The sequence below is a fragment of the Didymella exigua genome (genome assembly GCF_010094145.1).
Source record: "Didymella exigua CBS 183.55 unplaced genomic scaffold M421scaffold_7, whole genome shotgun sequence".
NCBI lineage: Eukaryota > Fungi > Ascomycota > Dothideomycetes > Pleosporales > Didymellaceae > Didymella > Didymella exigua.
The window spans coordinates 415,191-432,921 of record NW_022984781.1 but is presented as its reverse complement, the minus strand read 5'-3'; the positions used below and the strand labels follow the sequence as shown (position 1 = coordinate 432,921).

Below are 17,731 nucleotides of genomic sequence, written 5' to 3'. Positions count from 1 at the left end.
TTTCCTAGTGATTTGTGGGTGTGTCATATTTAGTGAGTTGTGGTGTTCTTGCTTGTGACGAGACAGGATGTCGGGATCGAGGCTTATGTGTGGGACGATTGGAACGCTGTTGGGATACAATGCAGAGCTGCGCGGGTAAGTAGTCACCTGTAGGACTTTATGCGGATACACTGACACTCAAATGATGGAGAGTGGCCCCGCAACGTTGTGATGAGTCTACGACTTGGTGAGCGTTTCACCCTTCTCCATCGCACTCACTAACGCTGAATACAAGTTGTTCAGCGTAAGACATATAATCTTGAAATATTCTGGGTAAGCGCTCGTGAACATGTAGATCCTGTATTTTACAACTTTTAGCGCAATGAAGAACACTGATGTATTCGTGTAGTATTCATGCAAACTTCGGCGTTTCTGACCGCCATGCCATTGCCATGGAAATAGGCACAATGTTGATCCAAAAGAAGATCGAAAACTGTGAACACCAGTGGGTGCCGCTACGATGTTAACTCTTTTCACACCCGAACCTGTCTTAGAATTAAGGAAAGGTTTCACTTCACCTTGGTACCAGGACGCATCAGGATGTGGCCCGTAATCGAAGCCTTGAGTTCATCGCGGATCTTCTGGGGAGATCAAAGGTCGTCAGAAGGGACAAACCCGTTTTTCTGGGGTAATCATCTGAAGTTTGACGTCGACCGTGATCCCTTTGAGAGTAGCCAAAATCGGCTCCGGACAGTCCTGCAACTGTACGTCCTCGGTGCCGATAATCCAGTCACTGTCGTTGAGGATCCAGAAGACGAAGAGGATTCAGACAACACAAATGATGAGCCTAGCCCGCTTTATTCTCCCAAGGCGATTAAAGCTCGAGCACAGCGTCCAATTGACCTTTTGCCCCCGATCTTTCCCACAGACGCGCCAGAAACATTCGTACTGCACCACCACAACCTGCTGAGAACAACATCTTCGTCGCAAACCAAGCTCAACTGCCATCTCTGTCCTGATCCGGATCAGTATATGAAGGAAATCTTGGACGACGGGACAGAAGAGATAAATTTCTTATACTACGAATATCTGGCAGAATTTGAGAAGACGCAGCTGCGCGCCTTCTTTCTGGAAGAAACGCAACGTATCTGTCCTGATTAAGTGGAGGTGTACGAGGACAGTAGATTTAAGGGTGCACTTGGGGAGATCGTAGCCGCGTTTGGGGATAAGTCAAATGCGAATAGTATCGGTAGATGGCTGGATATGGTGGAGGAGCATGGCTCAGCTCCAAGCATTGGGGCGATGTTGGCCGCTTATGACCAAGAGCTTATGGATGCATTTTAGGTAGCATTCCCAGGTAAAAGAAGATTGAAGGCTGAATTCGAATGTTGGGGTGAAAGGTTGCAGCATGGTTCTTTCGTATTTCGCACTGTAGCGAGACAACCCAATGTTTGCACCACCTCCAATCTGTGAACAGCAAATATCTGAGACACGACACTACAATCCGGCCAAGCAACTGCACGAATACCCATCGTAAAATACCACATTGTCCCGACATCACGAACTCCTCATCGCCGATTGATGACCGCACTGGACTGACATGGGCTCCAGAAGGCTTCTTCGAAGAAACGAAACTGCAGTGGGTATTTTCTATCTCGAAGAGCTGCATCACATCTGTCTAGAGTGGATAGAGGCGCATGAGGCCGAAGCAATGAAGATTGACTTTGACTTTTGCGTCCAGCATAGTCTCGCTCGGTGCAATAGTCGCCTTTGAGCTTTGGATGAAGCAGCTTGCGTTCCGCGACGCAATGGGTCAACTCTGAGTCTCATGCTGGACTGGTGCTCAGCTAAGACCTTGAACAGTTGGAGGGCATACAGCCCCTCTAGGTTGGGCACTATGGCGATCGGAGGCAGTGTATTCCGGAGGTGTGGACAGTGTACAGCCTCGTTCACAACATCATAGGTAGAACGAAGAGAGAGCCGCTACCTGGCGGCTGGTAGCCCAGTCAAAGTTACCAGAATAGACTTCTCACATCAAAACATCATCTCGACGGCTCTTGAAGATTCGTCGTTGCTTGACTACGTGATGGCAATGACTGCGGCTTGCGGTGTGGAGGTACAAAAATAGGTACCGGAAGTGGGCGCGGATTGACGCGAGGAGCCAGGGTCCAAACAGAAGGCGGCTCGACGCTGCCAGGCTTGCTCACTCCAATGCTAATTCGTCGGCCCTCACATCACCGAACAGCACAATCTGCATTGATTACCATGACCGCAGCGCCGCCGAAGGAAGCATCGCAAGGCAAGTCATTTACGACGTGTTGAGGAAACGTGGCTGCAGAACTTGGCCTTCCGACACCCGTCTCGTCGAGTCTTTGCTCCACCAGTGTGCTTTTGGCAAGAATGATTCTACTTACTGCACCAAGTTCGTCTATCAGGCCTACCACAAGTCAATTCATCAGGCAGATTCACAGCGCAAAGACGCCATCGCAAGGCGAACTGCCGCAACCATCGAATCACGCTGTTTCTGTCATTTCGTTTAGCGTATGTGGCTGTGCGCACGTTCACTGTGAATTCATCCTGCATGCGCCCGGGCAGAATCAGAACTGCGACAAGCATCCCCCGGATGGACATGCTTAGTCTTTGCTCTTGCTAAAGAATGACAACGACTGACGAGCGGCCGCCGCAATCGCAGCCGTTTTGACATCCACAGTACCACGAGCTGAGAAGTCTTTCAGCCGCGCATATGGATTCGGCAAATGCAGTAGCTGTGGCTAGCACGCGTAGCCTTGAGACGTTGTGACTGGTCTTTCGATATGCACATTCACGTTATGACGATACAAACGCACTGCTGGAGCCTTCTTACCGGCCTGTGCCACCGCCATATTTAAGGCTCTCTCTTTTGCATCTAGTCCGTCGCTATCCTGTATCGATGTCTCCTCTCATTTGTCCGCGTTTTCTTGGCTACTCAAAGCCCACTTGTAAGAAGAGCAGGGGCACAAATGGCGTTTATGGCGTTATGAAATGAAAGGCCTATTTCCCCATAGGTGTTGAGGCTGAGCCCTCGTTACCTGAAGCTAAATTGAGTAAAGATGGACGCCTGTCTCAAAGTGCATTACAACAATCAGGGCGCACTGGGCCCATACACTGTTTGTCTCATTTTGTGAAAAGATATAACTCTTGCCTGACGTCCAGGCATCAACTCGCTTTTCAGTAACAACTCGAAAGTGAAAGCGAAAGTTTGATCCTCATATCGGACTTCGAAGTCGTTTCAGCTCCGCATGGCGTAATTTGTATCTTGTACTCCGTCAATTCAGCCACGCAGCCTCCCAATACACTTGGTATATAACAACCGCCCAGACTTCGAAGTCCTGCACAAGCATCACCAATACGGTTCCCCGTCCATCCTCATCAACGACAACCCTCGCTATGGCTCCCACACCGGTGAACAATCTCTCTGCCGAACCTTTGGCTACCTCGGAGCCCGACGAGAGCTACTGGAAGCCTGCAAACATCGCATTCACGGCAGTAGCCAGTGCCCTCGCTCTCGGAATCATTCTTGCTGTAATAGCCTTCCTTGTTTACAGACACCGACAACATAAGAAGATCAATCGGTCGATACCCGCGAAAGAAAGTCTTCTGGAGGGCGACGAGCGCAAGTTGAGCATGTTCAGCCGTGAGAGGGCTAGTAGCGTCACAGTATACGTGGACAATGCAAACACAGAGAATGCATACAAGCGCGTCAGCCAGAAGCCCACACCACTAGCACCCCTTCGTGTCAGCACGCACACACCCGTACCGACTGCAAGCGCAGGCAGCGGCATCAGTGAGCTGAGCAGGCACAGCAATAGCACGCTCGGCACAATGATGCTAAGCCCGGGCTCAGAAGGCTCACGGCCATCGCGACCACAAAGCACCAGCACATCGAGTGTTCGCTATTATGCGGTCATACCTACGGATATCACAACACCTGTGCCAAAGACCATACGAACAGTATCAGACTGAAGAGGGGAAGATGGTGGTTAGGGTACTCAGAATTCCTCGTTACTATGCTTTTTCTACTCATATTTGCTTTCTCATTATACTCATGTTCGTCTGTACGTTACACGCACAGGCATTCAAATTTTCACAGTCTATCAAGATATCGATTTTTCTCAATCCCAACAGATTTTCCCCCGTAGTGATCCTGTCCGTTCTTGATCGGCGTTGTAAGGCCCCTTCTGACAGGGAAACGATAGGAAACGGCCCCCAAAATGTCACAGTTCAGGCACCTGAAATATGCAGCCAACGACAGCGCTTCGGCCTTAAAGAACGACTCATCAACCCCGTCGAGACAGCGAAAGGAGGACCAGTCGGCTCAACTGATCGAGCTCTGCTTCGCAACATCGTCGCTTCCCGAATGTGAGCGACTCATCTCTGCAACAGCACCCAAAGCTAGGTCAAAGGGCGACAGGCGTCGAAATTAATCATAAAACCTGCATAGCCTCTCTTGGGTACCCTGGGATTATAATAAGCTTTCAAACCAAGCATCTCACATCCGGGGCTGGTGCAACGACACGACCAGGTCTCTGGAAGAGACACCACGAGGCTCATCATCCCTGCATGATTGGTGAGTTCGCAGACGCTGAAAATTTTGACGGAAATTCACAGCCACAATCAGAGTAAAAGTCGATGCTCTGCTCCGGGGACCAGCAGGTATGTGGACAAGGAAAAGATGAAATAATAGCTGGTCTATCTCACAGAAGTGGACTTCTGTCTGTGCAGTGATTATTACTCCCTTCTTATCTCAATATTGGTTGCCTCATCTCCTTTTCCACTTATAAACCGCTCGTCTTGTTTGGAATATCGTAAGAGTCTGGCAGGACGAGCAGATTCCGTCTAGCAAAGCCTTGACTTCTACTCGCGTTTGACTGACAAGCGCAAGCATTTTGCCCCAGAAGATGATTCAATCGCACTAGTATAAATAGAAGATATTTTCGACGTCAGTCATAGTATCAGACAAACGATGGGAGGGCGTTTGTAAACAAGCCTGAGTAAGGTAAATCACTAAACATTGTGTCAGTATAAAGACAGCCAACAGGCCGCTGTACTATAGTGCATGATATGTTTCAGACAATGTATGTATTGCAAAACTACGACATGAAATCCAGTGAAGGTTCAGTTCTACTCCGAGATCCAATCAACACTCCGTCGTGCCTCTGCACTGCGACATCTATCCGTCAAGCTCGATTTCGGCACCTGTCCCTGCAACAGCGCCTTCAAACAGGCCTTGATCCACTTGACAGTCGTATCATTGCCGGCTTTTTTTGATCGCAAGAACGACACCATGATGAAGACGTCCACGGCGGAAAGTAGCCATCCGCTCCGGCGAATGGCGCTGCATTCCTTTGAGGAAGAACGTACGGACCTGAGCCATTTCATAATCCTCCAATTTCTTTTCAGAGTCCTCGACGCTGTCCGTATCAGCGTCATAATCCAGGACCATGGAATCCTTGTCAGACCGTGTGGACGGCCTTGGAGTAGCTGGGGCAGATCGCAAGCTTGTCAGGCTGGGACGGCTGCTACACGTTTCCAGTCGACGATGCTGATTAAATCGCCGTTCGAGTCGACGAGATTGTTTATAAGATTGATATCGCGATGGTAGAGTAAAGACGTTTAACAACGAGACACGTGTGGAAGTACAAAGGGATGATAGTCTTCAGCCATTTTTAGACTTCTTGCATGTCTTGACCAAGCTCAACGTCATCTTTGTCGTCCAATGTGAGGTAGTTCTTAGCATCGCGTTGCACGAACTTGAGCAATGCATTGAGATAGCTGTGACCGCCATTGTAAGGCCCTCAATCGATATCGAGCTTGGCGTGATCGTCAATGAAGAAGCCTGGTAAGAACGGCCTCGCCGATGGTATATCCTGGGACTTGGTAAATACAGTGTTCAATTGATGACACTGCCTGAGGATCCGAAACAGGTGCGGGGACCTTCTAGTCGTTGACGATCTGCCTCACCAAGTATTCCTGAGCCATTCTGTCGACTTCCACCGTACGGTCCGCGACTTTCTATGCGATAACTATCGCGAAAAGCCGGCATTACTCGTCAGAGAAGAGTTAAACCCATTGATCAGCTTATGCAGCGTCTATCTTGCGCTTCTGAAAGGCCCTGCGATCAAAATTTTCTGGATTCCGACTTTTTACAAGACCATCATTGGGCTGACTGATGAGCTCCTTTACTATGCCCACGAACTGGGAAGAAGGCTCGGTGACCCTACCGTCCCTTGTCTGCTTCCCATCCTCGACGAACTCGACAAGACCAACACCTCATTTGTGCGACGCAGTCGCGGTAACAACCACTGGACAGATGCAAGAGACCTACGATCAGCCCAAGGTCTCGAAACGAACGAAGAGCGCGATACGTGTAACTTCCTGGAACTGGTCGTGCAAGCCCGTCTGACAGGATATGTACGTGCCAAGTTGCTTGCGGACCCGCGTAGTATCAACAAGGAAGACCGTCTACTGCTGGACTACGCATTACGTCCGCTCCGTATAACTCCAATAGCTATGCGGCATGCTGTACCACTCTATCCAAGAAGAAGCAAGGGTAGATGTTTGATCAAGTTCTCACTCGAGCCTCTTCAGTGTGCGGATCCGAACCAGCAAGCCTACATTTACAACAAGGAAACGATATAGGGCTTGTTCTTGATTTTGATCAACGCGACTGGCGCAGCAAGCGCATCTCTCAGCCTCAAATTGTCCTGGTTTCAAGGAATCGATACACGCTGGAGCTCAGCTGAACTACACTTTTGTTCAAAGCCACCTAGACGTGTCTTGGATACTCAAAAAGGTGTTCAGTCCGTCAGAAGTAACGGGACTACAAACGGAATTTGTCGAGACTGGAAGGGCCAGAGCGATCGAGGCACAGCAGGCTGGTGGCCGCTGTGTTGTACAGTGAGTGAAAGCTGAAGTATACGCTGTTAGAGTCTAGTGTGCATGCCCCGGAGGCTGTGTACAATCCGATATCACGATGACGACATGTTCCATCATGCGCCTCTCCGGTAGTATCCACGCTTGCGTATGTGGCCCAGGATTAACGGTCTCATGAAGGCCCGTAATCGGTGATCACTTCCCCGCATAACGCCCGTCATTCATGCGTGCAGACTGGAGTTGGAAGTTATATTAAGGTTGGGGTCAGGGGACGACATAGTGAGAGCTGTGGTCCTGGGTACCCCGGATATGTAGGACTGGGATGGAGGCTGGTGTAGAAGTGTCTGTGCGTCGGGACTTTCGAGAACTTCGAGTTTGAGTTGAGATTTACTAGGCGGTGGATCTTCCGAATTCCTCGAGTGTTCATGTTTGCTCAGCGTTGTAGCGGTAATGGAAGACTCTTGTGTGAAGATATATGTTCGAACTTCAAATGCAGGTCTGGAACAGGTCAAATTGACTGTCGGTCTCCATGGCCGCAGCAAGCTTTAGGTATGTTGGACTATGTTGTTGACATCCCCTGGTGATGATGCAAATGACGTTGTGTCTCTCAGCCGCGCGCTGGTCCAGAAGAGGCAGGCCCTCATGCGTCTCCACCAACACGCATCGCGCTGTCTTGTATGCGTCCGGCCGGCCCTGCAGCGGGAGTTGACGCCAGTGTCTTGAGCTTATTTGAACTCCCAGGCTTCGTTCGACGATTGTGTTTACTTCTCGAGTCAAGATTCGGTGATGCGTGGGGTTGATGTGTTGTTCATTGATGCTGCAGGGAAGCCCGCAGGAGTGCTCATGTTGGGTGGGGATGTTAATCTCGCGGCGAAGGTGAGAGGTTGATTGTTTGGTTGACTCGAAACTTCAGTCTGGGTACGCGACACCGATTCATTGCACTTGTCTCGTTTGTCTCGGTTTCCTCTCGACCTACGCAGAGCCTCACCTCGTAAATCCAGTCGCACAGTTTATCGTTTTGACTCGTGAAGTGGAGTGTGGCTTGTAACGAACCGCTTGCCGCTTGGCAATACACCCCTGGGCTTGAACATTTTGGACGAGGATCCGTGGCCTTTCATCTCTCGGGTTCCTTCACGGTTTCGCAAAATGTCTTGCATACCGTCTTGAGCATCCTGGCATCTGTGAGAAGTTGATTGCAAACCAGGATCTCTGCTGGACCAGATGAACGGGCAGCTTGTCAAATTGCGTTGAATTGTATGACAGCACAAGCCCGATCACAAAAAGTCGGTACGCGCCTCAAGTCGCAAATTTGAGCGTGCGGCGGTGAGTCGGGTGAGGATTGGGTACGGGAGACGAGATTGCGGGCAGATCATCAACGGAGGATATCGTACACGGCATGCTCTGTGCACGCTGTAACAAACGTTTGAGATGAAAGGATATGTTCGTGCGCGGAATCCTTTTCACGTCTGGAATATTGCGCTTTGCGATGCTCCTGTGACTTCGGTACCCAAAACGGTATTGTTGGACGGGCGATAGTCTCCTGAAATGCATCATCGTTGGCTGTTCCGTAGAGGTCGACGAGGATAAACTCTCCTTTTCACGTGAGCCTTGACCATTCAATAATAGACCGGCTCCATCCTAGCCACCATCTGGTTCGGCTGATCTGCTTCAGAGTCATTCCGTAGTCTGCAAGATTTTATATCCGGGTCTGCGCTGCCGCAGTGCTCATTTGGGAAAGCCCGGTCGCGATCGTCAATTTAATAGGCTGTTCTTTTCGTAATCGTGCAGCCTGTGTCACGCATGCATGGGAAATTCGCCAGAGTTGCCCAACGGCGATGGCTTGATAAACTGAGATGTGGCTGTCTGATGCACCAGCGAGAACATAAAGCTTCCTCGGAGGTACCCTCAAGGAGATTTATGCTCTCGCCCACACCTAAATCAACAGCAGCATGCTTTAGCACCACAGACGCTGCGTGGCGTTTTGGGTGTCAGCATTCTTGTGGACAAGGGTTTGGCATCAACGGGAATCGGCGCTCGGGCGGTGAGCGACGCACGCGATTCGTTGAGGCGGACGCTAGCCGCTGTCTAGCTATGCGTGCTCGGACAACCTTGGCTGGCGTGGAGGCTCGAGTTGTGCAAAGGTCGAGAGTTGGTGATAGTTGGGACAAAAGCTGTGGTGTTGTTACACGAACAAAGAAGAGGTGGCGGGCATAGAGATGCAGGTTCGCAGCCGTTGAGCCGCCCGCAGATGGCAGGTACGTTGAGACGCAGCTGAAAGAGCATTGATTCTGCCTGCAGCTCCCTGTTGTAAGATACCATTGTCGATCGTCGCCATGTGCAGTGTGATAGCTGTACCTCGATGTGAGAGGCAGACGCTGCTGGCCACACCGGATCAATCAGGTCTTCGACCCATAGCACTGGACGGCAGCAATGCCGTGGCTTTCCAGGCTGCCTTGTTCAGGTCTTCCAGAGGTTGATCAATCGCACCGAGGAAGGGTCGGGGAAGGAGGGGCACTCTGATCATGCGACTTTGTTCCAAGATGAATGTCGCAAGATCTCACCACCCAGCAAGATGCTTATCACAACACGTGCAGGGCAAAGCCGCACGCTGCCGTGGCCTCGAAGATGACGCCGCGCAGCTCTCTCGCGCGCCCACGGTTGTCGTTCGACATCCAGGCTGATGCTGGCATGCACAGCTTTTGTTTCAGGACGTGAGGTGTGCATAACGCTGGTGAGTCGTGCTATTCGGCCAGGTGTGGTGCGACTAGAGCGAGGCGGGTCCTCTAGTGGGCGTGCTGCCGCGAGACCAATTTCGTGTGCCGGGATCCCTGCACATCAAATCCAACCCCTAGCAACGCGCCCTCACCTTAAGAATCTCGCAGCCCTTGGCCATTTGTTGAGCTTTTCCTTATTCCCCCTCCTCACACCGCTGTGCTTCAAACTTTTCAAACAAGGTCGAGCCTGCTTTGCCTCTCGCCGCACCTGCCAGAGCAAGCCTTCCTTCTCTACTAAACTTGTAATCATAACACTGAGTGTGTTCCTTCCCTGCCTTATCTTTTTTTTCCCACACCCGCCTCACCCACACCCTCCCTACACTCACACCCAATATACACAAGATGTCTGCTGCAGCACCCGCGACAGTTGCTGCCCCCGAGGCCGCCCCTGCGCCCGTTGAGTTCACTCCCGTTGCTGCCCAGGACGTCGCCGGCGAGAAGACCATTGCCCCTGCCGCTGAGGCACCCGAGGCCAAGGAGGTGCCCAAAACCGAGGGCGAGGCTGCTGTTGCTGCTCCCGTCGAGGAGACCAAGGAGGACGAGAAAGTCGTGGAAAAGGTCGTCGAGCCCATCTACAGCGGTGCGCTGGGCTACAAGGCTCCTGGCCTGAAGAAGTAAGTAGCACGTAGTGCCACAGGTGTCCGGTGTCAGGATCAAATACTAACCACGACGCAGCGCTTTCCGTTTCGCTAAGAAGTACTTCTGGTTCGGCGAGGAGGCCGTCTCTGCTTCCAGCCTTGCTGAGTACCTCCGCGGCGAGAAGCCTGAGGTCGCTCACCCCACCGCTGCGTGGTCCAGTCAGACCGGCAAGGGCCTCTTGTTCTTCGTCAAGCACGCCGACAAGAAGGAGAACCCCGCCGGTGCCCTCAACTTGGTGCGCATTGACTCGCGAGCTCTCTGCAATCACCAGCTAACAGAGTGCAGGCCTACGCCACCGACCTCGTCAAGGATGGAACCATTGCTTTCGCATTCAAGATCCACGGCCACAAGCATACCTTCGAGGCCCAGACTCTGACCGAGCGTGATGGCTGGTTCGTCGCCGTCGAGAAAGCCATCGCCGAGGCCAAGGAGGCCAAGGAGGGCATCGAGTCCAGCGAGGCTTACAAGGAGGAGAAGACCAAGCTTGGTAAGTTTTAACAACCTACACTTTCCGACGCGTCGCGTTGCGGACACTTTTGTTTTAGTGATACGGCTAGGCCCACTGCAGCATGCTGACATCACGCGTAGGAAAACCCACCACACTAGCGGGCGCTACCACCGCTGCCGCCGTCCCGAAGAAGAGCGTCGACGCTACCAGGTCCGCCGAAGCCGAGGCCTCTACCACTGCTGAGGCCGCTGGTCCCGTCCGTACTGGATCTTCTTCTAGCAGCTCTTCGTCTGATGCTGAGAAGAAGAACAAGAAGAAGGCCGCCAAGAGCAAGAGCCGCTCTGTATCTCGCAAGCGTGCCAGCATCTTCGGTGGTCTCCTCGGCAAGAAGGATAAGACTGAGGAGCAAACTGCTGAGCCTGAGGTCAAGAAGGAGGAGTCCGTCGCTCCCCAGATTGGCGAGACCTCCACCACGGCTCCTGTCATCACCTCTGACATCCCCAAGACAGGTGACGAGCTGAAGACTGAGGCCACTCCCGCTGTTATCGCTGAGGCCACTGCCCCGTCTCCCATTGAGACCGAGACCGCTGCTCCTGTGGTTGCTCCTGCTCCCGTCGAGAAGGAAGACAAGACCATTGAGAAGCCCAAGCCCACCAAGCGCGGCTCCATCTTCGGCTCTTTCTTCGAGAAGGTCAAGAGCCCCTCGCATGAGAAGAAGGAGGCTGACCTCGTCCCCGCTGTCGAGAAGAAGGAGGAGTCTGCCGTTCTCCCTGAGGCTGCTAAGCCCGTCGATGAATCACCTGCTGTTGCTCCCGTCGCCGAGACCACCACTGAGGCTCCTCTCGTCGAGGCCAAGCTTGATGCCCCCAAGACCGAGGTTGCTAAGCCGGTCACCCCCGTCAAGGAGAAGGAGCACTTTTCTTTCGGCAAGTTCTTCGGCAACAAGGAGAAGGCCAAGTCTCCCGCCGTTGGTGAGACTACCCCTACCCTCAAGACTGAGGAGGCACACAGACTTGAAGAGACACCCGCTCCCGTCGTTGCCAACGGTGTCGAGGCCATTGTTCCCGTTACCGAGGCCTCGATCGCTCCAGTTGAGGAGGAGAAGAAGAAGGAGGAGACTCCTGCTCCTAAGAAGGAGAAGCGCAGCAGCATCTTCGGCTCTCTTGCCCGCACCGTCTCAAAGGCTGGTGGCAAGAAAGAGCCCAAGGAGAAGAAGGAGGCTCCCGCCACCGTCCAAGAGTCCGCTGAACCCGTCAACCAGGTCGAGATCCCTGCTGTCGCCGAGAAGAAGGAAGAGACACCTGTTGTCCCCGTTCAGCAGTCCACCATCGGTGATGTTACTCCCGAGGCCGTCAACGTTGGTGAGGCTCCGAAAAGCAGCGCACCTGTCGCTACAACTGTGTAAGGTGTGGTGGGAAGACCCAACCTTTCTCGATGACAGTCATGATGGAATGACGGAAAAGCAAAGATACCGCAGGTCCCTTGTTTGACCGCACGGCCACGCCACCGATACCCCCGTTTTCTGGTTTGGATCTTCGATATGGATTCAGGCGCAGGATATGGATCACATATACCCTTTCGCAACCAATCTGTTCTGTATTTGGACCAACTCTTCGTCGCTCATTCCTCTCGGTCACGAAATGTGCGGCATTGGCATGTTGGAGACGTCTCTTTTGGCCTTTTCTGTGTTTATGCGCACTTTTTGTCTAGATTGATACCACTCTGCACTGTTTCTCTTGTTTTTGATACCAAGTCCGGGTTTGGTCGTTTAGCTGTCGTTTCTGTCGGTTTATCGCACAATACCCCCTGATACCCTGCGTACAGCCTTATGAGGGATGTACACAAGCGGCCACTCGGGCACCTCTCGCATAATAATCTCTAATGGGCTCGTGGTTTACAATGGATTTGAACTTCAAAACGTGCTCTACATGGCGTGACATTACCTGAGATTCGCAGGTCGAGCGAGTTCATGCAGAATACGCCGGACGGCTATGGGCAATGCAGACCAACCATGACACCTGCGACTGAAATGGGCATCTCGGTGCCCTCCAATGCGTTTGCTATCCGCTGCCGGAGTTGAGTCCGATCGATAAAGCTCATGCATACCCCCATTCGAAACTGAAAGTGCGGGTACGCGCGCCTGTCAGTATAGGATGTGAAGTAGTACTCTATCAGGTGCCCTATAGTTCACGAGGTGATGGATGTGCTGTTACGAAGTTGGTACATGGGCGTGTCGACAATTATGCATGACGTGCATACATCGAGGAGATGAACTAGCCTATCCCTTTGTCCCGCCCTGCCGCGAATACCATCTCAAATAATACGACGGATCTAGGTTTCCTTGTGTGCATTGTGGCAAGGCCCGAAATGCAATTCCCATAACGGATCACGGGGAGGCAGGCCAGCGCGGCAGCGAGTACTAATACAGTGAGGCGCCTTCATGTCCAAGGAAGGCGCATTGCGATGCCAGGCACAGAACAGCAGAGTGCCTCCCTCCCCCGCACCTCAACGACCAAGCCTGTCACCGTGAACAGCTTGCGCTCATGCAATCGCTCTATCATCACTTCGATCTATCTTTTGTCGTTATTGTTGTTTCAGCATTCGTTCGTTCTCAACATCGCTGGTGAGCTCATCGAACCGAGGCACGGTTGAGGGCTCAAGTCCACCATGGTATGTCACTCTCAGTGAGCACGCGACATGTCTCACAAGCAGCTTGACTGGCTCTGAACATGTCTGATCTCCCTGCAGGGTTGCTGCATTTCTCGCCCAGCTGCAGAGGCGGCCAACAATGACGGCGCGCAAGATGCACCCCATGTCGCCCATTTCGACGCCTCTTCGCGCAACCTCAACGCGCCAAACTCTCGACACACGTCTGCACCCTCTTCTCGCGGTTCCATTTTCGGACGTCCCTCGAATGCTGCGCCTGCCGGTTCTGGCACCCAATCTGCGTCCAATGTTCGCCCGAATCAACCCCTTATCCCAATCCCGGCCGAACAGCGCTCTACGCTCCCCAACACGCTCGCCTCACCCACGACCGCTAAGAGCAGAAATCGCGTTAAGCCGCTGACAGACTCGTCAGGTCAGGCTTGGACGAGAGCGCGACTAGAGAAGGAACGCAGGGACTGGTGGGACACACGCGTAACAAACAATACTCAGGTGTGGCAGTGCCTTCGCGCAGCAACAGAGGCTCTACAGGAAGGCGATCTTGCAACTGCCCAGACCTTGTTGGATGTTCAGGGATGCACCTGCCCGACTGGCCAGCTCTGGAGCAGAGTGTATGATGACAGGGGCGCAGAGTACAAGGTGCCTGAATGGCTAGCCATCGAGCCTGCTGGTATTGTGGATGAGGAGGCGGTCCTGGCGACTGAGGATAAAGCCAATGTCGTCACTACATTCGACGAGGCAGAGCTGAACCGCGAGTTCATCGTGCGCGTACGGTTTAGCAATCAGTCGCAAGATCTTAAGACAACAGTGCGGAGACGGGACAGCGTTGCATCCATTCGTGAGAAGTGTAAGGCGCTAGCAAATGTAAGTCTACGAAAAGCAAAACCAATAGTCGTAAGCTCTCAGGGCCTACCAAAGAGAGACCTCGATCTTTGGCGACCGATGCATTTGCTAATTGAAGCAGTTGGGCGACGACCACAAACTCATACTCGTATACAGCGGACGCGTGTACCAAGACCACGAGACCCTCGAATCTCACGACAGCTGGGGCTACGACAACGACTACGTCCTCTCCTGCTTTGTATCGCTCCGAGAGTCCACTACGACATAGCGCGTTTTATGCCGAGGGTGCAAAAGACTTTCCACTAGGCAGGGCAATTCGTCGAGGGTGGAAATCTGCAGGCATTGTAGACAACGCGCGATCGACATGTTTTCGGGCGCCGATCGCTCCGTGGCTTTGCCCAGCATCGAGGAGCAGGAAAATGTTTGATACCCCTTTCTTTCCTTTGTATCAGCTCACAGGCTGGAGGCGTTCAGTCGATCTCACGCGTACTGGAGTGTGGTAGCTCTACTGTAGCTTAATGCATAATCGTATCGTCACAGTGCATGCATGTCCGAAGCAGCTGGTGGCCCTTGTCCCAGTTGAAAGCAAACGACGCCTTTTCAGAGAGGACCGTGCTAAACATTATGGTCCCGAGAACTCACTTCTCCGTGTTATTACATCTTGTAGCTCCGAGATCGTGTCTATTACTGTGTATGAATCGCACCACCACCATCCCGCTCCCTCCGTATCTACTCTAAAACCTGATTGGATACCTCTCCCTAATAATTATTCCGTACTTGAACAACAGCGCCGGTACCGGAATGAATGCAATCGCAATGAATCCCAAAATGCTGTTCCCCCACCCAAGGCCAAGCGTGTCGTACACCGACGGCCCTGCGAGCGGAAGAAGCGCACCAAAAAGGCAGCGCAAGCATGTCATTCCTGCGATTGCGCTCGCGGCGTATTGCGGGAAGCAGTCGATCAGGTATGTCTGCAGCGGGGCGAAGATACCCATTATGCCGACACCAAAGGGTATGAGACTGATAATCGGCACTGTGACATGTCAGTCCTGTTCTTCACCTCACGTTGAAGAAGGGGGAAGGGAGAGTGAACCTACCGATCCAGTGCACTTTATACTGAGCCGTCCATCCATACCAGAAAAACGTTGCAGGGATGAGAAAGCCGAAGAACACACACAGCGGTAAACGCATCTCCGGCTCATACTTCCCGCCGTTGAGCTTCGCGAGCTTGATGATTGTTGCGTCGGACGTCTTTGCAACGAAACTGATGCCTATGAGACTGCCAATTCCTATCCCGAGATAGGCTAGGCCCGTTATGTCTGCTTCCCAGCCGTATGTCTGGATGAAGACGGGTGTGAGCGTGGTGAAGAGCAGGTAGAGCAGGCCGAAGAGGAACGACATGTAAAGCGAGCAGAGAAGAACGATGGGCTGGGTCAAGAGCATCTTCATAGGTCGCGTGATGCCGTTCAGTAAGATGACTTCTGGTTGGAGGGCTGCGGCGGGTTTGTCGTTGTTCATTATGTTTATGAGTTCTGGGCGCTGTAGCTCGGTTCGTAGGCGGATGGTCTTGCGGTTCAAAAGCACGCCGTGGCTGTGTGTTTTAGCAATTTTGACCACATGGGAGAATGATTGAGGCTGCTTACTTAGTCTCGCGGTTGAAGACGAATAGTCCAGCGGTGAGCAGAACCGCGACGATGAGAACGACCCACATATCCCATCGCCAGCCGGCGCGTTGCGCGATGAAGCCACCGCAGATGGGCCCTATGATGGGACCGAACAGGACACCCATGGAATACAACGCAACAGCTTTTCCACGCTGCGACGCAACAAAGAGATCTGCGATGACACCAGTGCCGATGGTCAGACAAGCGCTGCCTCCAACGCCGGCGAAGAAACGCATAGCGATGAGACCGCCGAGGTTTGGTGCAAGTGCACATCCGAGTGTGAAGGCGCAGAAGAAGGCATTGCTCATGTTCATGATGATGCAGCGGCCGTAGATCTCGGAGAGTGGTGAGAGGAAGAGTGGTCCGACCTGAAGTATGCGATCAGCATACTATAGCCATCAGAGAGATGAACAGGGCATAAGACTGCCATAGAGGCGGATGCATGTCCCCCATACCGTCACTGGTACAGGGTACTTACCGCAAAACCGAGAATATACACAGAGACTGCGAAAGATCCCAAGAGCTGAGAAGTATTGTGAAAGTCCGCATTGACAAATGGGATCCCCGGCGCAAAAATACTCGATGCAAGCGGACTCAAGAACGTGATCGCGGAAACCAGAAACAAAATGAACAATTTGCTCTTGCGCGGGAAATTTCGCGGGTTCAGAGGATCATCCTGCGTGTCCCATCCCACCAGGCCGGCGTCAAGATCTGACAACGGGTACTTTTCGACAAAATCTTCTTTTTTGGACCCTTTGCTCGATTTGCGGGTGAGGTGCTTCTCCAGGTCGGTGCCGATTTCGTCGTCTTTTGCGGGCTCTTGGTCTTCGCGAGTCTGTGGGAGGGTTAGGAGTTGATGGCTGAGGAAGGGAAGGTTGTGTACATGGTGGTCGACCGTGACTTCTATGCTCTTCTCAAAATCTAGTTCCGTGTGTGAGGTGGCGCTCGATGGGAGCTCTTTGTCATTTCGTATGGACATGTTGATCCTGCAAGGCTTGACGCCGGGGTATTTGCTCGAAGGACGGCGGTGTGAATATCAAGTCAACCCGGAGGTATTGCTGTTCGTTGCTCTACTGTCTTGGGATCCAGGTCGCTCATATATTGTGCAACACAGAGTCATTACTGTAAGGCATCCAAGAATTGCATGTGGAGTCCACGGGTGGAGCAGCAGCAGCAGGCGGCTGTGCCGATATGGCCGACAAACTCCGACACACAAGAAGCAGGGTTTGCTACGAAATGTGCCATGTGGCTTGCGACTTACTTCCGAGCTCGGGGGTCGGAGTCTACGAACGCGCGAAAGCGCGAAGGTGCGATCAGGGGCCTAGAGCGCGGGATGTGGTCTCGTACACGCCTTTTACCCTTTAGTCCGCAACCGAAGCTCATCTCGCGTTGCATGCATGACAACAAGATGGATGGATGCGTTGCGTGGTAGAGGCTTCTACACACCGATGAGTGTCTTGTACCAGTGGGTGACGCGATGATGGAAAGCGGCCTGAAGACTCGCCTGTCTCACCGGCGATATCAGCCTTGCTAACCTCGCTGAGTAAGATATCGTATTGTGACTCTGCATACTTGTTCGTATCTCTCAAACTTTACCTTCTTGGGCTTAGTGCGACGTTGTGTGCGATTCTGCAGACAGTGTTGTGTCGCCCCAATTCTGTTGAGTATCTCCTTGGGAAGGGGTCCTCGTTGCTTTTCATCTCTTCCTCATTATGACTTCGATTGTTCTCAACGGCGGCAGGGCAGTAAAAGCATTCGGTCCTACCGCATCTGCCCTTTCGAAGAATCCATTGCTCTTGCGGCGCACG

At 52.5% G+C, this 17,731-nt stretch overlaps 6 protein-coding genes across 6 annotated transcripts; 5 read left to right on the top strand and 1 right to left on the bottom strand.

The window, feature by feature from the left end:
• Positions 1–579: 579 nt before the first annotated feature.
• On the top strand, positions 580–1,140 carry M421DRAFT_3089 (uncharacterized protein; the record flags this gene model as incomplete). Its single annotated transcript, XM_033589185.1, has 1 exon — positions 580–1,140. One exon carries the CDS (start codon positions 580–582, stop codon positions 1,138–1,140), a length of 561 nt encoding a protein of 186 aa, XP_033451045.1.
• A 1,970-nt stretch (positions 1,141–3,110) lies between these two features.
• M421DRAFT_418276 (uncharacterized protein) lies at positions 3,111–4,150 on the top strand. The gene has a single exon (XM_033591723.1). The coding sequence runs from the start codon at positions 3,406–3,408 to the stop codon at positions 3,979–3,981; it is 576 nt and encodes a 191-aa protein (XP_033451044.1). The 5' UTR covers positions 3,111–3,405; the 3' UTR covers positions 3,982–4,150.
• A 924-nt stretch (positions 4,151–5,074) lies between these two features.
• M421DRAFT_90614 (uncharacterized protein) lies at positions 5,075–6,572 on the top strand (the record flags this gene model as incomplete). The annotated part of the gene is made up of 5 exons (XM_033597874.1): positions 5,075–5,093; positions 5,127–5,375; positions 5,656–5,857; positions 5,943–6,429; positions 6,462–6,572. The coding sequence occupies 5 exons, from the start codon at positions 5,075–5,077 to the stop codon at positions 6,570–6,572; spliced, it is 1,068 nt and encodes a 355-aa protein (XP_033451043.1).
• Positions 6,573–10,007: 3,435 nt separating this feature from the next.
• Positions 10,008–12,627, top strand: M421DRAFT_410942 (uncharacterized protein; the record flags this gene model as incomplete). The annotated part of the gene is made up of 4 exons (XM_033590392.1): positions 10,008–10,279; positions 10,341–10,539; positions 10,590–10,791; positions 10,893–12,627. The coding sequence occupies 4 exons, from the start codon at positions 10,008–10,010 to the stop codon at positions 12,155–12,157; spliced, it is 1,938 nt and encodes a 645-aa protein (XP_033451042.1). The 3' UTR covers positions 12,158–12,627.
• A 649-nt stretch (positions 12,628–13,276) lies between these two features.
• Positions 13,277–14,652, top strand: M421DRAFT_359529 (uncharacterized protein). Its single transcript, XM_033589656.1, has 3 exons — positions 13,277–13,422; positions 13,501–14,280; positions 14,381–14,652. Exons 1-3 carry the CDS (start codon positions 13,420–13,422, stop codon positions 14,525–14,527), a joined length of 930 nt encoding a protein of 309 aa, XP_033451041.1. The 5' UTR covers positions 13,277–13,419; the 3' UTR covers positions 14,528–14,652.
• A 161-nt stretch (positions 14,653–14,813) lies between these two features.
• On the bottom strand, positions 14,814–17,353 carry M421DRAFT_359522 (membrane transporter). Its single transcript, XM_033589655.1, has 5 exons — positions 16,807–17,353; positions 16,402–16,758; positions 15,903–16,291; positions 15,357–15,850; positions 14,814–15,292 (listed from the first exon to the last, which is right to left on the bottom strand). Exons 1-5 carry the CDS (start codon positions 16,900–16,902, stop codon positions 14,994–14,996), a joined length of 1,635 nt encoding a protein of 544 aa, XP_033451040.1. The 5' UTR covers positions 16,903–17,353; the 3' UTR covers positions 14,814–14,993.
• Between the last annotated feature and the right edge of the window lie 378 nt (positions 17,354–17,731).

What these genes read in the sequence shown, in the direction of transcription:
- M421DRAFT_418276 (XM_033591723.1), top strand. Translation starts at nt 3,406, where the DNA reads ATGGCTCCCACACCGGTGAACAATCTCTCTGCCGAACCTTTGGCTACC.
- M421DRAFT_359529 (XM_033589656.1), top strand. An exon ending in AGTGTAAGGCGCTAGCAAAT is followed by an intron (nt 14,281 to 14,380) that starts GTAAGTCTACGA and finishes TAATTGAAGCAG; the next exon opens with TTGGGCGACGACCACAAACT.
- M421DRAFT_359522 (XM_033589655.1), bottom strand. Translation starts at nt 16,902, where the DNA reads ATGTCCATACGAAATGACAAAGAGCTCCCATCGAGCGCCACCTCACAC. An exon ending in TGTATATTCTCGGTTTTGCG is followed by an intron (nt 16,292 to 16,401) that starts GTAAGTACCCTG and finishes CGCATACTTCAG; the next exon opens with GTCGGACCACTCTTCCTCTC. An exon ending in GTATAAAGTGCACTGGATCG is followed by an intron (nt 15,293 to 15,356) that starts GTAGGTTCACTC and finishes GACATGTCACAG; the next exon opens with TGCCGATTATCAGTCTCATA.